At 43.4% G+C, this 24,218-nt stretch overlaps 1 protein-coding gene across 2 annotated transcripts in view; it reads right to left on the bottom strand.

Annotated features, from left to right (window-relative positions):
• Positions 1–23,883, bottom strand: part of dph6 (diphthamine biosynthesis 6) — a 69,947-nt gene extending 46,064 nt beyond the window's left edge. For both annotated transcript variants that reach the window (XR_013932114.1, XM_080413901.1), the window contains exons 1-5: positions 23,729–23,883; positions 22,309–22,400; positions 20,784–20,968; positions 4,266–4,339; positions 2,706–2,824 (exon numbers count right to left, since the gene is read on the bottom strand). Coding sequence is in view for 1 of the 2 variants with exons in the window: in XM_080413901.1 (XP_080270027.1) it covers positions 2,706–2,824; positions 4,266–4,339; positions 20,784–20,968; positions 22,309–22,400; positions 23,729–23,751 (493 nt within the window). In the remaining variant the exon portion in view is untranslated. The remainder of the gene's footprint in view (positions 1–2,705; positions 2,825–4,265; positions 4,340–20,783; positions 20,969–22,308; positions 22,401–23,728) is intronic.
• Positions 23,884–24,218: the final 335 nt, after the last annotated feature.

Here is a 24,218-nt window from a genome sequence, read left to right as displayed (position 1 = left end):
GTCAGATGCGGCTTTAACCTTTGCCCTGCGAGAGTTGTTTTTATCTCCTCCTGAGGTCTGCGCAAGTAAATCCCTCCAAATCTCTCTCACTCTCACACACAACCCACATACACACACACACTGCAAAGGCCCCCAGGTACGCCCCTCTGTCACCCAATCTCCCCCAAACAGCACACCTCACTGCTCAGACCTGCTCCCGCCAAAGCTGCAATTATATGAGTGGTGCCTAAAGTGCCTGGGGCGTTTGCAGTCCTATTCAATTCTCTCCTTTCTAATTACCCCTGCCTCGGGACAGGTGAGGAGTCAGGGCCGATAAGATCTTCTCTTTCTACCTGTAGCCACAACACACCCTACACACACACACACACAAAAAATACAGTGGGAGGGTAAGATACACACTCCCAAGGCACCTGAGGTAATTTTCCTTTCTAATTATAATCTTCAAAAAAATGTGGAGAATTTGCTTTTAAAGGAGGTTTAGGTGTTTAGAGAAAGGTTGAAAGAAATCGGTCGAAGTAGCCGGGTCACGGGTTGACTGAGACATTTTAACAACTTAAGCCCTATTGTATACTTCGTCGTATGACGCTGTGGCGCAGCGAAAATAGGCGATGTCTCAAGATCACAAGATCGGCTGTGAGCTTATAGCTCGCCTATTTTTCACTATTTTGGAAAATGTTTGTAAATGCTTCGACTATAACGACATGCTCAAAATAGGGACGGTGGGTTGAAAGAGGTCATGCTGAGGTGTTTCCTGCGGCTGTGTGGACGAATCCAGCAGGGTCATTTAGCAGCGACGACAGCAGCACGGGGCACACAAGCGCCTCTGTCTCTCAAGCCGCCAAATGAAGATGACATTCTCAAAAAGGACCTCCCCCATTTGCATAATTACCTCCACTCCTCTAGCTGTGGCAGGTTCAGCGCGTTCAAATGGGGTGAGAGAGAGGGGGAACAATGTGATGGTGGATTTCAAAGGCAGAGTACAATACACAACTCAAGGGGGGTTCTGTTGTAGCTTAGACAAATGACTCAGTCGTAGGCTAAATGTTTTTTTTTTTTTGTTTTAGATCTTCTAGATTTATTACAATTATCAGTGGAAACAAAGGAGTTTCAAAAATTGCTTTCTGGCCATTATCTCAAAGAGAAAAAAGTCCTCCGATAGGGTGTGATGATATTTATTGCACATAATTCCTCAAACATTAAACCGTTAAAAATGACTACTAGGGTGCAGCAGGTACAGTACAAATCGTGGCTGTCGGGCAGAAACCTTGTATCTCCACATTTCATATTTTTATGCTTTTTCATGGTCAGCTTGTAGATCTGCAATGTTTTGCAACATTGAAGATTTTGAAACTTTTTGGAAAAGTTTTATCATTTTCACCTCTAATGACAAACACAAAATAGGAACGTCAGGTTAAAAGTGGTTAATTCTGTCTGTGGTATTTATAAATATTTAACCAATGGACAACAGGTTATTTTTATTCTATTTCCTCAAAAGTAAGGTTTTGGACGTACAAGGTTTCTGTCCGACAGAGATGAAATGATAAACGGATGGCTCATCAAGTGCATTCCATGAGAGGCAATGAACAGCGTTGAGAGAGATATGCAGAAAACCCTCTCGACGCTCAACTCTGTGGGTCATCAGTCTTGCATGGGACCCCTTTCAACTGATTGCTACCAAAGGCGACAACAAGCACTTAAGTGCACGTAAACAGTGTCTACATGATGATCTATCGCCACAAGTAGTTGGAGAGAGGAGAAAGAGCCATTTGTGGCCGTAATTATCATTTATCACTGGCACCGTCAAAGGGAATCCGACTTCCCTGTCAAGTAGATACAGGTAAGAATCTTAACACCGTGTACCCCAGAGAAGAAAAAGAGAACTTTTTTTTTTCCTCTTCTTCTCTCCCTCCTCTTGTTCGGTAATCTGATCTTCCCTCTCCCTCGGGCTTCAAAATAGGCAGGTAGAGCGAGCGAGCGAGCGGGTGACACTACATTAACCTCTTCGCTCAGTGGTGAAGCACTTTGAAAGAAAAAAACTTTAAACGAGATATAGTAGATTTTAATCTCTGCTTCACGGACCGAGTGTTCTGAGGAATGCATAAGCAGAGGACGCGACGCAACCCTCAGACACAATGGCGACGCGCCACGCTTATTGACAGGTTTCATTAATGCACCGTGCACTCTCATGTGATCCTTTCACAACTGCCATAAGCAGCCTATCGCCCTCTCTTCGCGCGAGCGCACACACATGCACGCACACACACACGCACGCAAGCGCACCAAAGCCCACACACACACCCCTCCCTACACTGATTCTCTTATCTCTTCATATTGTTCTTCGCTTCAACGCCCTGGCACTAGCACAAGTCTCAACACTGCTGTTAAACCACAGATTAATGATTTGGCCATTACGTCTTCTTGTCTCTCTCTCTCTGGTTACACCTCCCCTTACAACTGCCTCCTCCTCTCCTCCTCCTCCTCCTCCTCCTGTCCTGCACTTGCCAAAATGCTGGTCCTTCTTTCATCCCCAGAGACTGCAAACTCCTTCTGAACCTATGGATGGATGGTGAAAAGGGTGAGGGGCTAAGCCAATAATGACAGGGGAAAGGGACATGGAACTGCTCGCCCCCTGCCCGAGACATGAGAGAGAGAGAGAGAGAGAGAGACACAGAGAGGGAGACAGAGAGAGAGAGATACCAACGCACCGAAGGCGGCCACTTTGATGAGGATGGCGTGGAGGTTAGATGATATCATCTCTGAGAGGAGGGCCTCTTGGTCGCGGCGCCAAAGGTAGGAGAGGGGCACCAAACCAAGCCGCAAACACCTGGAGTACAGATGAGATGGGGGGGGGGGGGGGTTAGGGTTTGTGAGAGAGATAGATGAGAGGGGGTTGGAGGAAGGCAGGGCAACACAAGAGGCTTACGTTGAATACTTGTGAGGATCAGAACTTCCAACTTCAAAGCCAACCATGGGGTTGGGACACTTTCTCCACTTTGTGGGCAGGCTGCCACTTGTGGGACGCCCACCGCACACGCTCTCTCAGCCACCACTGGTGCCAGTGGCTTTTGTCAAGGAGGAGAGCGCAGAAACCCAACAGGAGTAATTATCTTAAGATGGCACCATCTTAAGCTCTGCTTGGCTGTTACATAAACATGTGCGTATAGAGTACACAAACATATGCACACAGACACACGCGGATCTGAGCAGGTAACCAGAGCCGAAACTGCTGGGCGTACATGTCTGCTGCTCAGAAATTGCCTGAGGTGCATGAGCACGAGTGTGTGTGTGTGTGTGTGTGTGTGTGTGTGTGTGTGTGTGTGTGTGTGTGTGTGGTGTGGTGTGGTGTGGTGTGTGAGTCTGGTGTGTATGAGAGAAAACAATGGATGATTGACAGCAGGATTTGTACATAAGCAGAGAGGCCTGTGGTTTTGCTGGAAATATAAGACAAGAGACGCTTGTGTTGGAATGTGTCCGATCGTTGTCAGTCTAGAGAGAGAGAGAGAGAGAGAGAGAGAGAGAGGGAGAGAGTGAGAGAGAGAGAGAATGAAACAAGAACAAGAATGAGAAACAGAGAAGGGTAGGCTTGTTAAAAGAAACCCTCTGACCTCGCCGCAAATGAGACTATTTGTGTCGAACAACAGGACACCTAATGTGAAAAGTACAATTTCTAACAGCTCCAAAAGCAGACTATAATAGACATTTTGGGTGCCTTAAATCTTTTCCTCATGAAACACAACTACAAACAAAACCCGATGCATGTGTGTCTGCGTGTGCGTGTGCACATTTTGTGTAAACAAACCTCAATCCCAGTTCAGCACAGAGGGAGATAGATGTAGTCTCTTCCTTCACTGCTGGACCACAGACTGCGTCATTTGAGGTCAGGCAACTTCTCTGTGTGTGTCTCAGTATGAAGTCATTTTAAGGGAATATTGCGCGTATTTTGAAACTAAATCCCATTGTTGTGATTGTATATCTAGGGCAATATAGTGTGTGGGAGAGAATAATAATGCTAATACAAATTTTGAAATGCATAAGTGTATGACGGTGACATCAAACGCGTTGATTCGTGTCACCAGTCACGTCGTTTCGCATCATCGAACACTTCCGCATTTCGGCGGAGAAATACACAGAAGACATAGGGTATTCTTTTCCCACAAACAAGATCTCCTCATATCAGAATAATGGGATTTAGGTTTTAAAAAATCTGATTGAGTTCAAGGAAACCTGCATTCAAGCATGCATGTGTGTGTGTTTGTGCGACTTACACATTTTCCACGCGAACCCTCTGGTAGTCAGAGAGAATAGCTCCTACAGACACAGCCTCGACAGCCTCCTTCTCCTGCAGGGTGGAAGATGAGACGTAAGGAGAAGGGAATCACTCCACTAGGAGAGTTACATACCAGACACACACTCGTGCACACACACACACACACACTCGTGTGCGCACTATGTCAGAGTCATAGTGTTGGGGGTTTTGTCAGAGTGCCCATTGTACCCTTTTGTGCCCACTCCTGTTGATGAAACGAGGAGATCCTGCCCAAAAATGTTGTTCTTTGGTTGACTTTCATGATCACTTTTGATGCAATTTTTTCATCAGAAAGTTTGTGCGATACCAAATGGGTAATCTGACTGTAAAGCCCCCCCCCCCCCCCCCCCCCCCCCCAACACACACAGTTAAGTCCTCAGTGTTAATTTATTCATTTGTAAATCAGAGTATTTTTGTATAGTATATTTGTACACTGTCAGAGTTAAAGTAACACTGAGGATGTTACTGTGTTGTACGGTCTAAAAGACACATACAGTGTCTTTGCTTCTATCAGAGCAGCAGGCGGTGGGGATGTTTACACTCTGGCCATATCAAGGCCTTTGTGGTCCTGCCCACATCCTCTGGAGGCTTAAAGGGTGTGTGTGTGTGTGTGTGTGTGTGTGTGTGTGTGTGTGTGTGTGTGTGTGTGTGTGTGTGTGTGTGTGTGTGTGTGTGTGTGTGTGTGTGTGTGTGTGTGTGCTCTCATGCACACGTGTCAAGGGTGACTGGAGGCACCAAAACTACCACTACTCTAAGCTGTGGTTTCTGGTCTTTATCTGTAGTCTGTCTTCCGAACAGCTTCCCTCTCACACATACAGTATGCACACACGCACGCGCACGCACACACAAAGAAGAACTTTAGGCATCAGTTTTTTATTGTGTGTGTGTGTGTGTGTGTGTGTGGGGGGGGGGGGGGGGGTTATGTATCTCTAATACTGCTGAGGGCTAATCTAATTGCATTTCCTGTCATATATTTGGTATTCAAGAAACAGAGAGACGAGTAAATACTGAAACAGACCTGAGATATGTTCAATCTTTTTTTCACATTCTGGGTTTGATGCAAAGTGACAAATCGTAAACACAGTGTGTGTGTGTGTGTGTGTGTGTGTGTGTGTGTGTGTGTGTGTGTGTGTGTGTGTGTGTGTGTGTGTGTGTGTGTGTGTGTGTGCATACACACACACTTCTTTGCATTTGCACACACACACACACACACCTGCAGCTTCATTAGAACATTACAAAGACTTTTAATTAGAATGAGAGGCCAGCACACACACGACGGAGGGATGCACAAGTCTCCAGTAAATTACCTTGTAGCCATTATCAATTTCCCAGGCTACTGGTCCTTAAGATAACCCCCCACCCACCCCCCCTTCTCCCTGTGGTCCCTTCCTGCAATTTTTCTCTGCCTGATAAACATGCTGATTAAAGCGAACAGCGTGTAAACCTTTGATACTTTCCTAAATGAAACCCATGCCCTGCCTGAGGCCTGACACGGTGCTGTGACACGCAGTGCCTCACATTCACGCACACGCGTACACACACACACACACACACAAACACGCGTACACACATGCACAGAACTCCGCACAGACGTGTCAGCTAATCAGATAAAGGATATATAGCATGTCTGTTTGTGTGTGAGTGTGTGTGTGTGTGTGTGTGCGCGTGCGACGTGCGTGCGTGCGTGAGAGAGAGAGAGAGATTCAGATATCGAGAAACGCAGCTTCCCCTAGGCAGGGGACAGGGAATAAAAAAGGCATCACTAAATACACTGAGGCAAATACAGATACAAAAATAGTTCACACACAGATGTATAATTTAAAACTCTGACCTAAAGTTAAATACCATGGGGACGTTTTGGAACCGAGGATTCAGTACAACTCAAGTCTTCATATCCCATCAGTGTGTCCTAAATTGGAATATACATTGCAGTCAATTCCGATGCCCGGTGACAGTAATTAAGCCTGAATGATAACATTTCAGCCCAGCACAGAGCTAAGAGGGCTGCAGGCATTGTCATGTTACTCTAGGTAAGCCTGAGGGCCACCACTCTATTCTAATGCAAAGGATGAGCCTTTTTCCCTTAATATGACTGTCAGTTCCTAAAGAGGCAAATTAGGAGAGAGAGACACTGAGAAAGACACAGAGAAAAATAAGGAATGACAAGAGACAGAAAGAGAGAAGGCGAGACAGAATCAACGCGTAAGCGTGGATGTAGCCTGTAGTTTTTGTTTGTTTTAAAACACACCTAGCATCCATACTTCTACGTTGATTTTGAACCCCTAACATCTGGACGAACGGGACTTTAGAAAGTTATGACTCAGACACCACCGTTCGCTTTCTGATTGGGTCTTACCACTGGTGAGTACGTGTCTATCAGCCATTGAATGCCAGAGTTATTTCAGATTTTTTAGCTGTTTTATGCCAGAGATTTTTCATTGAGAAAAAAAGCCGCCAGGAGCCGAGATACAGAATTTTTAAGTTTTAAGTTAACTCATTCACTGCCACAATTATTGCTTGCCGTGTTTGCCCACTGCCAGAGATTTTTCATCGAAAGAAAAAAAGTACTCAAGAGCCGAGATACAGACTTTTTAAGTTTTAAGTTAACAAGGAAGTGTATGGGAGTCTAGATCTTCGATAAATCATATCTCCTTGGTCTTTGGGTCAAATTTGAAAAAAAAAACAAAAAAAAAAACCGCATATATGCGTTCTTGGCACACAAGTGATGGATTCTAAAGAACGCAAAGAACGCATATATGCGTTCTTGGCATTCAATGTGTTAAGCAGATAGACACATGAAATAAAATCATGTTGGAGCTTAAACCCTTGGCTATTACTGAAAATTACTTTAATTACAAAACATACTTAAGCCTTATTTTAAACTAAATAATAGCAATCTACAAGCCCATAACGTGTCATGTATCACTACACGTTATGAACTTGTAGACCTACTAATTTAGAAAATGTTTGGAAAATTTATATTATGTCAAATTATATTATCGTCACAATATCGCTATCGAGACATTTGGTAAAAAAGAATGCAATGTTTTATTTTGTCCATAACGCCCAGCCATACCGCTAAATGTATTGGACTATCCCATCAAGTTGTGACAAGTGAGTTGACAAGTTGACAAGTGTAATGGTAAGCAAATGGTCATGTGATTATGTGTTTTCAGGCGCGTGATGGATGGAGATTATTTCTGAAACAGTGGTAAAACGCACATTTGGATGGAGATCGTTTTCGTTTAGAGAGATTGTCAGAGAGAACAAGAGAGAGAGAGAGAAAGTGGTAGACTGGTCTTCTGGGTCCCCTGACAACAAACTTGGCAGGGCCAGATTTCATGTTCGCTTTAGTTTCTCCGTCGTTCCCTCTCTCCATCTCAGGAGACGGGCTTTATCGTTGGACCTTGGAGGGCCTTGAGGCTTTGACTGTGCCACAAACAATAAACTGGCTTCTATAATTCACAGAGCCTCTCCACTCCACTCACCCACAGACATAATTATCACACAGACAATAATACTCAGACCTATCCTCCACTTACGATGACGGGAGACAACTTTCTCACACTCACACATACACACACGCACGCATGCATGTGCGCACACATACGGGCACGTTTTGAATGGAGGCTCCTGCTCCTAGACCCTTTGGCAAACACAAACGTATTCACTTTGGAAAGCTTTGGAAGAGTTATTTTTGGATGCGGTTTTGTTTTTGTCTCCATTAAGACTATCACCGGGAGACAGGCAGGAATGAGAAGGCAGCTTTAATACCGTTCTGGACAAACTGCGAGACTGGGATTTCACAGATTGTAGACATACTTTCTCATCTGCTGTGGGAAAGGCAGGGGGGGTAATTGTGAAAGAGGGGTTGCAAATGCATATGAGCATACTGTAAATCTGCAAGCGATGGATATTGCAGACGTGCTCCAAGTGTACTTGAAATATTTATCCAAACGTTTTATCTTTGGATAATACCTGACAAACCTATGAACCTGCTCATGAACCTATAGTCTAAAGTTCAATAAAATCTTTATGGGATCGATCTGGCCAAGTAGTGTTTTGAATACATTAGAAGGTAGACCAGGGTAAAAAGCTATCTTAACAGCAACATAAATCATCACACAGTTCACCAGGAATCCTGCGACCCACAATCCACCTCTTCCTTCACGACTATTGGCACAGACCGACAAGTGTTTCCCCCCGTTTTAACCTTTGAGGAACCTAGTACCACTTGACGTAGCATCCGTCGGTTTAAGCACCCGCGGCCCTGGTTAACCAGTGCCCAGAGTGGTACTGGCCTGGGGTGCTGAAATTGTGAGACGCCCCCCAGGAGCCCAGTCAGGCCCAGACTAAACAAAGGCCTTGTCTGGCTTTCACTTTCGTCTCTTCTCCTCTCCATCAGGCAGGAAAGCTATTAATGAGAATCTATGGCCCAGAGCAATGGAAGCCCTTAGCCCCCCCCCTTCCCCCCAGCCATGTCCATCAGGGTACTTAGCCCCATGCAGTCATTAACTTCTGTTACTAATTGTCAAATTCATTAAAGTAATCCTTCCCCCACACCCGGACGTCTCCTGTGGAAATAGATGGAGAGGGCTGAGTTATTAAGATGTCAGCGGCGGGGAAGATTAAGGCCAGCAGACATGCTCCACAAAGAAACGATACGGCCATTAAACTCCATTCCAAGGTAGCTTGTGTGATATACTCTGTAATTATATATACATACGTCGTAGTAGGGGGAGTCCAAGTGTAGTTCAAATGTATTCACAGTCAAGATATGTATATCTGCCCTGGAGATATATACATGCGGCAATCATAAACCACAGGGTTGTTCTTGCTTGAAAATGCAGCTATTTTATCAACTCCGAACATAAAGGTATTCACGTGTCACGCCTTACATTCAATCTGGGGTAATATTCTGCAGACAAAGTCATTAACGGCAACCAGGGCAATTAGGGGGCCATAAAATATTAAAAATTCAATATTCATATTCTTATTCACATTGAATACATCAGAACCCTCATTAGCTCTCTCTCAATGGCTGTCACAACGAGATCTTAATTATACACTCTAACAATACAAAGCTCCACTTTGCAAAATGGTGGGGTTCCAAAATGGCCATTTCAGTCAATTCTGACTAGTCGCAAATCTGCATTGGCTGGTATAGACTATTATACAGCAGAGCATTTCAGGGGAATCTTTGACAAAATTACAATTACTTTTATACTGATATAAATTATATATTGACAGAATCAAGACTACAGGCTTCGATAACAGATACGGTATGAGTCAACATGTATACTGTATAGCAAAATCAACCTGTTTCAGTCAAAAGTTGTTTACATGCTTTCCATGATATCATGCCCCCCCCCCCCCCCCCCCACCGCACACAGCATGACTGGGCAGGCCAGTAGAAAGGCAGGGAGGGCTGAGAAATTAATTAAAGTGCTTTGAATGACAGTTTGCTCAAGGGCACAGGGGCACCATCACACTCTTGCTCTCCATCACCATGTCCTCGCTGTCATCTGAACGCCGCTCCTTACCCCCCCCCCCCTCATACGTTCATCACCCCCTCCCTTCTCTCTGCCACTCCCCCCTCTGCTCTCCATCTCATCTGCCCTCTCATCCCGCTCTTGCTCCAGTATCCAGTTATCCATGGAGTGAGTGACTGGACACGACATGGGTTTTAATGTCTTCTCCATTAGATCAGCTCAGGGCCTGTTTGTAATCTAATGGGATTGTTCTCCCCTGGTCCCCTACATGGTGGGAACACTGACAGGATTGGAGTGGGAGGGAGGGCGGGACGGGGTTGGGGTGTAGTTGTCCCTTGATGTAGCACTGCGAGTTGATATGGTAGAAGGGCTGAGGCTCGGCAAGGGTCAAGCAATTGTGTTTAATGTAATGTGGAAACAGTCCCGGGGCGTGTTGGGCCGCCCTGATAACTCACACGTCCTAAACTGACAAGAAGCTTACAGTGGGTATTTGTTTTTAATCAGCCACCCCTCCCCACTTTATCATGCTGTCCCAGTACAGACATTCCAAGGTATTCCAAGGTGACTCTCACTGTCCCACTGGTTGAGAACAGGGCGGGGATAGGAAGTACGTGGAAGTTCTAAGACAATTTTAGGTAACCACTTAAAAGGAAAGGTAGGTGTAAATATTATATCCAATGCCTGTAAAATTACCGATGGGTGAAGTCCAATACAGTGTGTACGATGTGTCAGATCCATCATAATAAAACAACAAATGGGCATGCCGGCTTCAGTGAACGTCTTTTGTAAAACAAACATCAACCAAAACCCTGTTCTTACAGGCTTTCACAGACATTCCCTTTGGTAAATTGGTATGGCTGTCTGTTTGAAGCAGCTATTGAAAGACAGGCTCTGCCTTTGTGCTCGTTGGATGGGCTTGAGATGAGTCATCATGTGTCACTCATCAACTGTACAGATCCGGGGGGATAAAGAATAACAAACTGTTCTTAAAACCTGCCTGTTAATAAACCTAAAAAAAAGACCCTGACCAGTCTCGAGCTAAGTACGTAGAAGGAGAAGGAAGGAAAGAGAACGTGGCAAAGTGCCGTCCTATACGCCTGCATCCACAGTGCAGGCGTGACTGGTTTACAATGGCATTCGTCTCGTCAACACGATGATTGAGTGGGTGCCTGAGTGACTGAGTGACGGCTATCAACCCACAGAGACGTGACAAGAGATGAGCTGAACTGGACTGATCCAGGACCCATTCCAGGTGGAGGGGACGATAAAAGTTGCAGCTTCACCACATTAGAGGCTCTTTCGTTTCGTTTTTGTTCAGTCTCCTAGCCGGAGGTTTAACACGTACACATGTACACATGCACGCACATACACACAAACATAATTACATGCATGAACACACACGGACAACCCCACCTCCATGCTTGCATGTCCACACACACTCGTATGCACTAAAACACACGCACATGCACACACACACACACCCATACACACACAGGCGAACACTTTAGTTATAGACAGTGATTCATTTACAATGACATGGCTGTTTTCAGCAATAGGCCCCACGCATAAATAGGCTATGCTGCACAGCTGGAAAACGTAAAAATTCATCAGGGTTAAAAAGTAGGGAGATTAACATTTCACAAGTTTCCTCTAATATGTGTGTGTGTGTGTGTGTGTGTGTGTGTGTGTGTATATATATATGTATAGTGACGGAGACACACACACACACACACTATGTACGTATATACACTATATGTATGTGCGTGTCTGTATGTATGGTTACGTAAACACAGGCCCAGACGTCAGGCAGGCAGGGAGAGGGCCCCGGCCAAGGCAAGCACAAAGCCCTGGTTTCAGCAGGCCAAGGACAAGGAGGCTTTCCATATCAACGCGCATGGAAAACTAAACGCTCGGGAAGCAGCGCGAAGAAAACAGGGAGGTCTATCAATGCGTGTGCATGAATACCGGCAATTCAACCAAAATTCTAATTTCACAAACATTCTTTTCCAAATGTTTTTTTTCTCTACATGAACCTGATCATCACCCGCGGCAGTAGAGTCTCCTTTCACCACAGGAAGGACGGCTTTGGGATGACAGGAAATGATGCAACCTTTGCAACCACACTGTCTCTCTCTCTAGGCCTCATCTCTCACTGTGAGAAAGGGCAAGATCTTCTAATAAACAAACACATGAAAAGCCGTTTTCTGCAGGGCATAAAACAAAAACCCAAATTCCCGCCGTGTCATAGAAGCATTCTCGCTTGGCTGAGTTAGAGGTGTCTGTGGCTAAGAGACAGGAAGCTGCTTCCAGAAAGAGAGTGGAATGGAATCAAAGGGAGAAGGGGGGGATCACATAGCACAGCGAGGTAAACTGTGCCATATAGCCTAGAGTTTTGTGTTCCACAAGATCTACCTAAACCAAAAGGGATCATTGCAGGCACACACGTGTCCAGCACACGCAGTACATACTCGCGTGCATACACACACGCACGCACGCACACACAATAGTAATGCACACGTACACATCCACACATCCACACAGTCTAAAATGAAAATGTTTTCCTGATGAGGTCAGGTTCCAAGCTCTCAGCATCTCGGCTCTCATGTCCTCGACTCTATGTACAACAGACATTGTGGATGCCCCCTCCCCCCCAACACCCCCCCCCCCCCCGCCTCCCCAGAGAGGGGCCGAGCAAAAAATATAGTGGCGAAGCTGGTTTTACACACTCTCCAGACTCCAGACAGTGTTTTTCTATGGCTGGTTATGACTTAAGCTGCAGGAGGCGGTGGGGCCTGCCACAAATATTTCTCGAAGGGAATGGTCTGCAAAACAAAACATAAAAGCCCTGTTAATTTTTAAGTCTATGGAGGGGAAGAAGGAGTTGACTGAAGCGATCCCTCAGCCGTCTGCTCACAGACAGAAAAAGATAGATATATAGACAGAAAAAGACTTTTGGGTAGGACTGGCTTTTTCACAGCGGGGTACATTCTGGGCTTTAAAAGGGCCAAGGAGGTTAAGAGTCTGTTTTTGTATCTGCGTGATGTGACTGTTGATTTTGGAGTTTTCATTGTGAATCCAGCTCTCTCTCTCTAGCTTGTTTATGGAATATCATTCACACTTCTCTTGGGTGAGGAACCCACTGCGAAGGAAGAGTAAAACAAACAAAAAAAGAAAAGAAAAACCTAGGATAGATGCCAAATCTGACAGAATGAAGGTTAAGTGTGGTCATACAGGTTGAAATGAATATCCATTCAATTTAAGTGTTGGAGACGTGCAGAGGAAAAAAACTATTTTCAACACAAGGTAACAAGATGTAACAACACATATTTTATGATTAAAATATGTAAAGCTATTAAGAAAGGAGATACTGTGCTGTCGCTACCTGAAGGCATTTTGAATGGGATAGACAAAATACACAAAGGGAGGGGTGGGGGGGGTCACATCCACCGCCAGAGGTTAATCTCATAATGTACTCACCAGTGCCAAGGTGTTTTTGTTGTTTTTTTGTTTTTTTCATGTCGCCATAGATCTTGTTAAAATCCTTAAGATTGAGCCGTGAACGGTCTGTTTACATCCGCGAGATCTCCCTGTATCTCCCAGTGAAAACCACGTGTCAAACGGGGCATCCATGTTTGAGTTAGAGCGGATTACGTTAAACAGTGAAATGCGAGGAGAAAAAACTACAGGAAGAGAATTGAGTTTCAGTTTCGTCTGTAGAATGGGAGCGGGCGTGATCGTCGAAACCGGATCCCAAATAATTCTATTTCCTGTCATCAAACCGGAAACGGAAGTGGATCAAAAAAATTCCGAAAGTGCACCCGGACCGCGCATGCGCGAAAAGACCGCAGCCCGTAGGACTACGGGCTCGGCGCTTAACCGTTGGATTTAACGGCCCGTAGAACTACGGGCCCGGCGGTAAAGGTGTTAAAAAGAAAAGGAAAAAGCTAAGACGGCTAACCATAAAATATTTTAATTACATTTGTTGGACCAGTGCCACTGTCAAATTCCGTTCATTTCCAATAAGAAATTAGCAATGAAAGCACCTTAAGTATTAATACACACTTTCCCTGAAAGTGAATGTCGCCTTTACTCCTGTAAGGATTAGTTCAGTGTTTCTCAAATGGGTATACTACCCCTAGGGGTACTTTGGGTTACTCCTAGGGGTACTCAGAAAGTTTCTGGTGTAAGCCAAAAATGTGTCAGTATCAGGTGGAGCAATGTCTTGTGCTGATGAAGTGGGTACTCAGCTGAACACTGGTAAAGAAGCTTTAAGAACCACTGGTTTAGTTAACAGCTCATCGAGCGATAAGCTGCCAACGACTTTTAGCCATTTCTACAATTCATTCAACAACATCAAACAGAAAAGCAACACACGTACACATTTTTCACTGAAACAATGTTCAACCGTGCAGTGTTAGTGGCTCATGCCCTTGGCAAGGCGAGATAAGGCTATCTGCTTCCATCATCACTAAACAAGATTGAGCAAAGTACATTAAGCAGAAAAATACAAACAAATTACAAAGGCTTGAGGCTAGGCTCTTTATCTAATGTTTGTGGGGACTGTTAGCGTCAGTTGGAGGGAAATGGGCCTGCGTCTAATAGATCCTGCCCCGCCACTTCCACACAGCCAGAGAACAATACACAGCGCCATTATCTCAGCACTAATGCTATCCTTCCTCATGTGCAAAACAAGGCTGCAATCTCAACCCCACTGCCACTGTGTCGACCAACAAAAATACAAGCCGTCTCAGACCAAAGGAAAAGATAACAATGGCTATCACACAAAAGAGGAGACACACACACACACAGAGACAGCTATGTGTAGGAATCTATATGAAAAGTACTGAAATGAACCTAATCTTCAATAAAAAGTCAAAAAAAACATATACTGCTTAAAATGGAAGAACAATATGCAAATGAAAAACAGCATATGCCTGCAGAGAATTATCCATTATTTGTAAGACTACTAATAACCTACTTCTAACTATACCATTTAGAGCTCTCTAAGCACCGCAAACCAGCTACAACAAGCTCACATTAGCCTGATCATTGATCCGATTGCCTAAACCCTGACTGTGACCCCAGAGGTCATGATTTATGTATTAAGCAGCTTTTTAAAGAAATCCATTTTCCTTTTGAGCCCCAACGTGCATCTAATGCGGCACCATGCTGGTAATCAGAGCAGGGTTGCTGCGTTTGATTTCCTTCACACCCTCCTGCGCTGCGACTTGTCTCCCAACAGCTCAGCTCCCTGATCAATACCAGTGCTCCTCATTCGACTCCTCAGCCTGCCTGCCCTCCTCCTCCTCCTTCTCCTCCTATCTCTCATTCTCTCTGTGTCAGTCAATCTCTTCTCTTTTTCTCCTCTCCTTCGCAGCAGGATACACCTCCATCAGGGCACCTGCAGCAACGCTACTTTGCCGGGCTTCTGAAGGTTTCATATAAAAGTGTATAACGACGGAGCACACACAATAATGGGGGTGAAGATGTGAGCAGGAACAGGGGAGTAAGAAAAAGGAAGCGAAGGAGAAGAGAGAAAGAAATGAATGTTCAGACTTGTGGATGGACCGGTGATCTAGTCTCAGAGGGTCCCGCTCTTGTCTGCTGATGTCAATAATGGAACAGTGGGAGAGGCTGAGGATGAGGGCGGGAGTGTGAGTGTGTGTGTGTGTGTTTAAGAGAGGGATTATCTCACTAAAAACGAGGTGTTTTAACACGCACTAGTGGAAGGGAATGTTTCATCTACTAAGACCAAAGAGAGGGCTAATCTCCGGTACTTTTCCCTAACACCTCAAGGAAGAAAGAAATAGCACCAGTTTTTTTTGTTTTTTTTAAGTAGGGAGACAAAAGGTTGTCCACTGACCAGATCATATTTTTCAAAAAAGAAATAATGCATTTGTATTTTTTTAACACCCTTAAAAGCCTGACAAGTCACAGGATAAGATGTGAGCGTAACATTTCCAATGTGCTCAACGCTGGGTTTCAATATGACAGAGACGTCACAGTGCTGCTAATTAGAGCTTGCACAAAAGAGCATGTGCAAAAGATATCATCTATTGTTCCTTATCACTCTAATGAGCTTAAATGTCTTTGTCTTTATTCATCAGTGCTAAAGGTTGTGAGGTCACTGCTCTGAAGTCTATCTTTGATCGATGACTACACCCAAATGATCTGCAAACGGTAGTTATATACATATTCCATGACACAACTCTTCATGCATACCTGGGTTAATTCTTAAATGTTACAATTAAAAAACATATCAATTATGGGTAGTATTTGTGCCAAGACAATCCATAAAATAAGAATGACATCTATGATTCAAATGACGTATAACAATACCTGATCCATTGCAAGTCACTCACGATTATGGGAAAGAGGCGTGGAAGGGGCAGCGACAAGAAGAGAGAGAGGGAGCTCTGCGCTCAAGGACACAGTAAAATCCTCGGTGTGAATTTATCAGTTTTTAACTCTGGTAGTGTACTTAAGTAACCAAATGGACCCATAAGGATAAATAAACACTAAGGATTTTACTGTGTAGATTAGAGTGGCGAGGAAAGGAAATAAGTCAGGAAAGAAAGAGAGGCAGGAAAGAAGGAGAGGACAGAAGGAGAGGAAGGAGGTGACCACACTTCCAACACTGTGTGTGGAGGAGAGATAGACCTGTTATCATGTAACAGAGGCCCTCATTGACCTGACCTTCAAAAACATACACGTGTGTGTGTGTGTGTGCACGCACGCACACACACATACACACACACACAGTGTGCCACGCAGGGTCACGGGGCATAAAGAGCCACTGTGTCGGGTCACAGAGCACAGAAAGGGGGTTGAAGGACTTGAGGGATGTGAGATGACTAATATGAGGGGTTTTGTGGGCCTGCGGGGGGACTAGCGTTACAGCCAGGGGTGACTGACACGGCTGATCTGTATCACACATCACAGCGGATCACTGCGGAGAGAGAGAGAGAGAGCGAGAGAGAGAGAGAGAGAGAGAGAGAGGGAACCACTCAGAGGCATGGAGGACACAGACATGCCACTGATGTACAGAGCAGGAGGAAAGGTTCAATAACTATTTGGCCAGATCCAGAGAAATGGAAGCGCTGTGATACAATGTAAACGTGTATCAAAGAGTAAAATTTAGCTGTGAGTGTGTACAAAAGAACTAACCAAATGGACCGGGAAGGGTCCATTAAATGATCACTGTGCATTTTACAGTATATACAGTAGACTGGATATGGGCCATATAATAATAATAATAATAATAATAATAATAATAATAATAATGGCATTGTGTAATAATGTTATTACAAAATGTCATCTTTTATCTTTTCTTTTGATATAATACATTTTATTTGTAACGCAATTTATATTTGACACAAATCTCAAAGTCTGGAACACTATACATTTTAAGCTGATGAATGGGTACTCTACTCTCTCCTGATTGGTTTAAATTAGTTCTGTTTACTAAAGAGCTGGAGAGACAGGGAGACCCCTGTTACTGAACAAACACTCTATAACAATCATTACTATCATCAGAATATAGAACTTTAACTTTTTTAACAAAATACTTTTTGTTTTGACCTCAAAATATCACTTACCCTACCTTTAAACTAGATATTCAGAATTAACCCCCCCCCCCCCAAACCCACCAAAACTGTTATTCCTTCCCCTCAAAGAGAGGGTTCAAAGATCATCAGCACCTAGCAGGATGGGATGGGATATGCTATGGCTCGCATGTCGATCAGGTTACCAACTTCAAAGGAGGCACTGCCATACACAGCCAGTGATGAGAGCAGGGGGCTAAGGATAGGGCCACATTGTTATTCTGCCATTATTTCCACAGCTAGAGGACGGAGAGCTCATTTTTTTCCCTATCATAATTGGGGCTTTTTTTCCCTATTGACAATGGTTCAGAAGAAAATGATCCTTTCCTTTGAATCCCCTGAATGGCTCCAAACATTCTTCTTCTTCTCCTTCGATCGAGAGACCAAAGTAAGATGGACTGCTGTGGTTTGCCAGTGTCTAAGGATGACCCATAGATGGCACTGTTGGCTCATGCTATCGGAGCCTGTTGTCAAACTTGCAAAGAAGGTGGAGAGAAGAATATTCACTTAAACTCATCAACTCTGACACCGAGGGGGAAAAAATAGAAATGAATCTTTAATCTATGTTCAAGTGTCATTTGCCATATAATCTTGTAACTTCTAATTAATTCAAACTGCTAGAAAGAATATTAAAAAATATCGCACTTCCCAAACAGAACACTTTTTTATGCTAAAACTGTTCTTTTCCAGTGAGGGTGACTTAACAGCTAATTATCAGAAAAGTTGTATCTTTGTCTCTCTTCTCTCCTTTCCTTCACCACAATGAACCAGTCGCTGAGTTAAATGTGAAAAATTGAATAATTGTCTTCAAGAGAAATATGCAATACGCACAACTATACATAGTTGTTGAACTGTGAATTGGTAACGGAATAGTTTTTTGATATTTTGACAGAATAGTCAAACTAATTAAAAGATAAAGACAATTAAGAGAGTTGTACCTCCTTTCATGATAGAGAACAAACAGTACTGATGAGCAAGAACAGTGATGAGTATGCACCTCCAAAAGAGTTGCCAGAAACTTGTGATAATAAAGTTGAACTTTATCGAGAATAGCTGCACTAGACTTCACTCAAAGAGAGAGGAAGCCAGTTGTTTATGATCCAGGTCTGTTGATGACCATGAGAGGGGTAAACAGAAAAGGGACTGGAGGTCTGCAGGCCCCGTGAAGGCCCCGTGGGAGCCTTCTGCCCTGCCCTATGGCCCTACTGACGGGAGAGGTCAGACCAGAGATGCCCTGGAAATGGGAAATTAGCAGCCATTTGCAATCAGAGCAAGCGTTGACCAGCCAAAAGGAGAGAGGGGGGTGCAGTTTGTTACAAAAAGAGGTGAGTGTATGTAGGACCCAGAAATCAATCTGTGCCTCCGTTTGCGTGTGTACATGAATGAACCCACACACACACACACATACTGTACTTTGTGTGGAGCCAGAGATTTATACAGAGGATGACAAAAAGAGAGAGGGAGAGAGAGCGCAAAATGCCCTGAGGCAGGCTTACTGGCCCTTGCCACTCAAGCGTCGGTGCGTGCGTGCGTGCGTGCGTGCGTGCGTGCGTGCGTGCGTGCGTGCGTGCGTGCGTGCGGACATGCAGGGGCCCCAGAGCAGCCCCCAGCCCTGGATGAACACGTCTCTCAACACAGACCTACAGGGAGAACCCATGGTCTCCCCACTTCCTGTTTAGACCACGTCAAGTCAACCCCCATCTCAACAACAAACCCCTGCCCGCCGTCCCATAACAAGGTCTTCAAATGTGATGCTGCCAGCTAACATGAGTGTTTGTGTGCGGGGGCGGAGAGGGGAAAAGTGTTCCTGTTGGATCAAACCAACACCCGGGCGTCTGTTTGTATTGACAGCAGGGAGGGCTGCTGCTGGTGCTCTTGAAGTGTGTGTCCAGATAGCTTCCTCATGGTTGCAGGCGGTCAGGTAGGCAGTGCCAGGAGGCCATTAACACACACGAAACCCAGTGACTCAAGCCTGTCAGATGGTCTCCCGCTACTACGTTGCACCGCTGAGGCCTCATACATAATTTGGCATCAAATGAATATTTTCTCAACGTCCTGGCAAAAGGGGGTATTTGATGAAATATTCATTGGTGATTAATTTTTGCATCTGATCTTCTGTCATCCGAGGTGTAAAAAAAGAAAAAAGGAAAAAAAGAATGGAACATTTCTGGCCAACCCAGTTGTTGAAGGGCATCTGAACCCAACTTTATACATAAAACTTTGATTTGATGAAAAGTAGACTCAATTACTGCATACCGTTTCAAGAGCAGGATTAAACATATACTATATCCCCCTTTGAAAGTGAAACTAAGATGTCCTCAGTAGTGCAAACTGAACCAGACAGACTAAAAGCAATAACGCAGCCTTGTACTCTCGCATGCGGATAGGTTGTACTTTACAGTACTTGCTAGGTATAGTTAGCGCAAAGCAGGGCCAAATGAAACACGACAAGCGGGTTTGAGATGGTGCTGATGGACTGCTAAGTGAGTCTGAATCCACTGAGAACGGTGTGTAAAGCATCTTAACACAGTGACATGTGTCACAGAGCCTCAGTCAAGATGACAAGTTTAGTAGTGCTGGGACAGTTGACTCACCAAAAAACAGTCATGCTTAATTTATACTCCATCGTACCACGGAGTTGCGCGCCAAAAATATGAGCTGCCACATTCAGAGCTTGTAGATCTGCAGTTTCTTAATCTTAGCACAGGACACCTTCGTACGACGAAATATAAGCCAGGTTTCAGGCATATGTCAGCAGTAGCAAGGAGGCATAAAACTGCGTGTGACCACATGGATTGTACAGTACGACAAGTCTATGTAGTTACATGGTGTTTTTAGTCAGGTTTGACCATTTTATGTCCACAAAGGTACATTCTCTGTCCTATTTTCACAATCAGCCCAATAATGGCCCTACAATTAAAGTACAAGACCTCTCCCCTGACAAAATAAATTCATAGATCATTAATGGCAATGTCATTTAACAAACTAAATCAAATAAAAATACTCTTAGAACCCTTAAGGTAACAGGGGCGGGACGAATAAACGATGCAATAAATCAATAAATTGCATCAAAACCACTCATATATTCGTTCCGAATACAAATCGCGTTGCTTCATCGGTGCGTAATATTCATGTTCTGTATGGATGTACTCATATGACACATGTTCTGTATGGATGTACTCATATGACACACACAAAAGTTTGAATTTCTGCTAAGCAGTCGCACAAAATAAGCACCCCTGGTGTGTCAGGACCTTTACACACTACAATCCTTGGTATTCATTTATCCATTCGTAACTCTGAGTGTGTACAAATGTAAACAAACAAATTACACTTTACTGTGCACCTTCTCAGTCTCACTGGGTAAACAGAAATGCCCACCTTGACCAGGTGCAGCAGCTGGAAGAGGTCCTCCACCTCATCTCCCTCTGTCTGAATGTAGTCCCTGCCAATTTCCAGACTGGTACCCTGGATTGTGCGTCTGTACAGCGGCAGGTCCATGGCTTCAGCATACAGATCTATGGCCTGGTGACCCACTGTCTGGTACATGTAGCTGTCCAACTCATCTATGGCAAGGAACACAAATATAGGAGAAGATCCTCAATTATTCTCTGTAGTACGACGCTGGTGTGGCTTGGCAGAAAGAACGATTTCACGGTGCGCACAGATACACATTGTTAGCTAAAATTCTGTTATTTTATTTAGTATAAATTATCAAAGTCTAATATCAATTGATTTCTATCGTCTATCCCAAATGAAGGGACAAGAAAAAATATGTTGCATTAATATATACTGTATATATACAGTATATTATAGTGTGTGTATGTGTGTGTGTGTGTGTGTGTGTGTGTGTGTGTGTGTGTGTGTGTGTGTGTGTGTGTGTGTGTATATACATACATGTTACTGTATATATACACATATATATATATATATATACATACATACATACATACAGTATATATATATACACTGTATATAACACGTTAATATAAACACTGTTTGAATTTCCTGATTCCAGATTATTAGTAGGTTGTTGAATAATCTACTAATAATCCAAAACATTTTTTAAATCAAAACAATTAGCAGCAAATTAGGTTGTACGGTACACAATACACTTTAAATGTATCTGCAATGATCGAAGAAGTACTCAGATCTTTGACTTAAGTAAAAGTAGCAATACCATACACAGTGTAGAAACTTTGTTACAAGTAAAAGTCCTGCATTCAAACGCTTACTTAAGTCAAAGTGGAAAAGTATTAGCATCAAAATATACTTTAAGTAGCAAATATGACGTCCAAACAGTCATTATGCAGAACGCCCATTTCAGAATAATATAGGACGATGCTATTGGACTATTATTATTGATCATTCATTTGTTAATCACTGTAAAATTACAGCTGGTGAAGGTGTAGCTCATGATTTTTTGTACGTGTAGAAATATATGATTGAATGAATTTATTAGTTTGTATATGATTTGTATTAAGAATCAAAATGTGCAATTTAACTAGCAACTAAAATGTGGTTGAATAAAAAGCACAATATTTCAGTAGAAGTACTGTAATTAAATTAAATACTTAAGTAAAGTACAAGCAGTTTCACTAAATAGTAATTAAGTACAGTACTTGAGTAAATACACCATAGTTAAAAATATGTAACCATACATTATTTGTCCAAACGTCTCATGTTTCATAATTATGGTCGGATTTGCGATTCCACCACATTTCAGCATTCCAAGCATTTCGTACTCCAGAAGGACCTCCGGTCCTGAGGGATTGATATAAACAAGTTGTGCAGTACTTTGTTTAGGCAGAACTTCTTGGGGCCACCAGACAGCAAGGCAGCTGGCTGGCCCACATAGCCTGGCTGGTCCTTGTAGATCATAGCACCCTGTAGATCATCATCTCACCTGTGTTAGCAGGGCGCAGGTTGGCCAGAGCTGTGATCCTGTGGCCGGCAGCAACACACTGCATCATGTTGTAGCAGCTGTCTTTGCCCCCGCTGGAACACAGTTATGAGAAATAGGCAAACATGTTCTGAATCATTTTGATGCGGGATAGACCTTAGCCCTGATATGTGCCTGGCATCACAGCTAGATAGAATGCATGGACTGCATTCTCGCATTATCCTAGGCTAGGGATATGCTGCATTGTGATGAACTACTGCATTTTCTACTACACTACTTTCTCAGTGAACTAATTGAATAGACCAGGGGTTCTCAAAGTGGGGTCCGGACACCTGAGCGGGTTCCAGGGGGTCCCCTGCAAAATTAACTAATATAGCATTAAAAAAAGTATTTTAGTATTTTATTGTCGGCTATTCAAAAATAGCCGACATATAAAAGCTCACAACATGTCACAATATGATGCATTGTGAGCTTGTAGATCTGCTATTTTTAACAGTCACCAATCTTTTATGGGGCCCAGGGTCCCTCCCTGGCACAAAATGTTTTCAGATGGGGGTCCATGGCCAAACACATTTCAATCAAGGGTGAGAAGGGTCATTGAATCCAGTATAAGAATCTATGTTCTTCTTCAATATTATATTATGTATTGACTTTTTACATAACAAAAAAACATCAATACAAAAAACGATATAGAACAGTTACACAAACGTTACATGACAATGACAAAAATAATAATTAAAACAATAAAGACCATAAACAATAATGACAACAAAGGCACTACTACTCTCCAGGTTCTTCCATTAAATGTGACAGATTATTATTTTTGATATAGGCCTAATATTGTACAAAATGACCCCACACTTTCTGAAACATTATGTATGTTATTATTTCCCAGAGGTGAACATAAAGATAGTTCCTTGAACCACTATATGTTCTCGTCTATTCAAATGTTTAGCTGAATAGCAAAACTTATAATACAGCACAGCTATTTTCAGTTGATTCAAAACTCTCAACGTGCATTAAAAATATGGACGTTTTATGTACCGAGCTGTGACATTATGCATGTACATTTACCTGCACAGTCAGATATGTAGGCTATTATGCACACTTCTGTAACTGCTGGATATTGATAAGCTAATGTACCTATCTAAGACAAAATCGTGTGGTTCTCGATCAGTGTATATTTTTTATTAAATTATATGATAATTTCTTACATATTGTCTTACATATTATTACGTTTGGGATGTTGCACTTTTTTTGCCAAGTCCAAACAGCATTTCGCTGCTTGTACTTGTATAATAAGTTAGTGGCAAATAAAACCTTGATTAAATCAGTCCATTTAAATTCCTAACTGAACTGAATGCTACAGCAGCAAAGCACAGTAAACAGCAAAGAGTCAGTAACACTTCAAGAACGCAGTTACCTTATTAGCGCGACAACTTTCATTTTCTTTTTGCTACGGTTAAAGGTTGATGATACGATATGTCCCTTTGTCCCCGATTTAGATACAGTTTGGTCATTTAGTTGTTGCTGTCAGTTCATAACGGTAGAAGCATCTTTCATAGAAACACCACGGTGTAAACAAATACAACACGTGAAAACTACACTTCCGGGTTTACAAGGACCTCGCTAAAAGGAAAGACGTCCTATAATATGCCTGATAGAAAATCTTTAGCTCTGCGTCTGCGATGCCTGTCTTACCAGATCACACAGTACACTACATCAGCGTGATACGGACAGAACGCCCCCCACACTCTCACTCTGAATCTCTGATACCATAGAGTTACATGCACGATGCACCCACACATACGAGTCGCCATCTACACGCAATAATCTGCTGTCTGCTGTAATCACTATTTCCCAAACACTGGGTCGGGACCCATTTGTGGGTCGCGGGCACAATTGTTATGGGT

This window comes from Gymnoscopelus braueri (assembly GCF_963280865.1).
Source record: "Gymnoscopelus braueri genome assembly, chromosome: 19".
Classification (NCBI taxonomy): Eukaryota; Metazoa; Chordata; class Actinopteri; order Myctophiformes; family Myctophidae; genus Gymnoscopelus; species Gymnoscopelus braueri.
The sequence above is the reverse complement of the archived record's forward strand: the minus strand, read 5'-3'. Positions and strand labels throughout refer to the sequence as shown.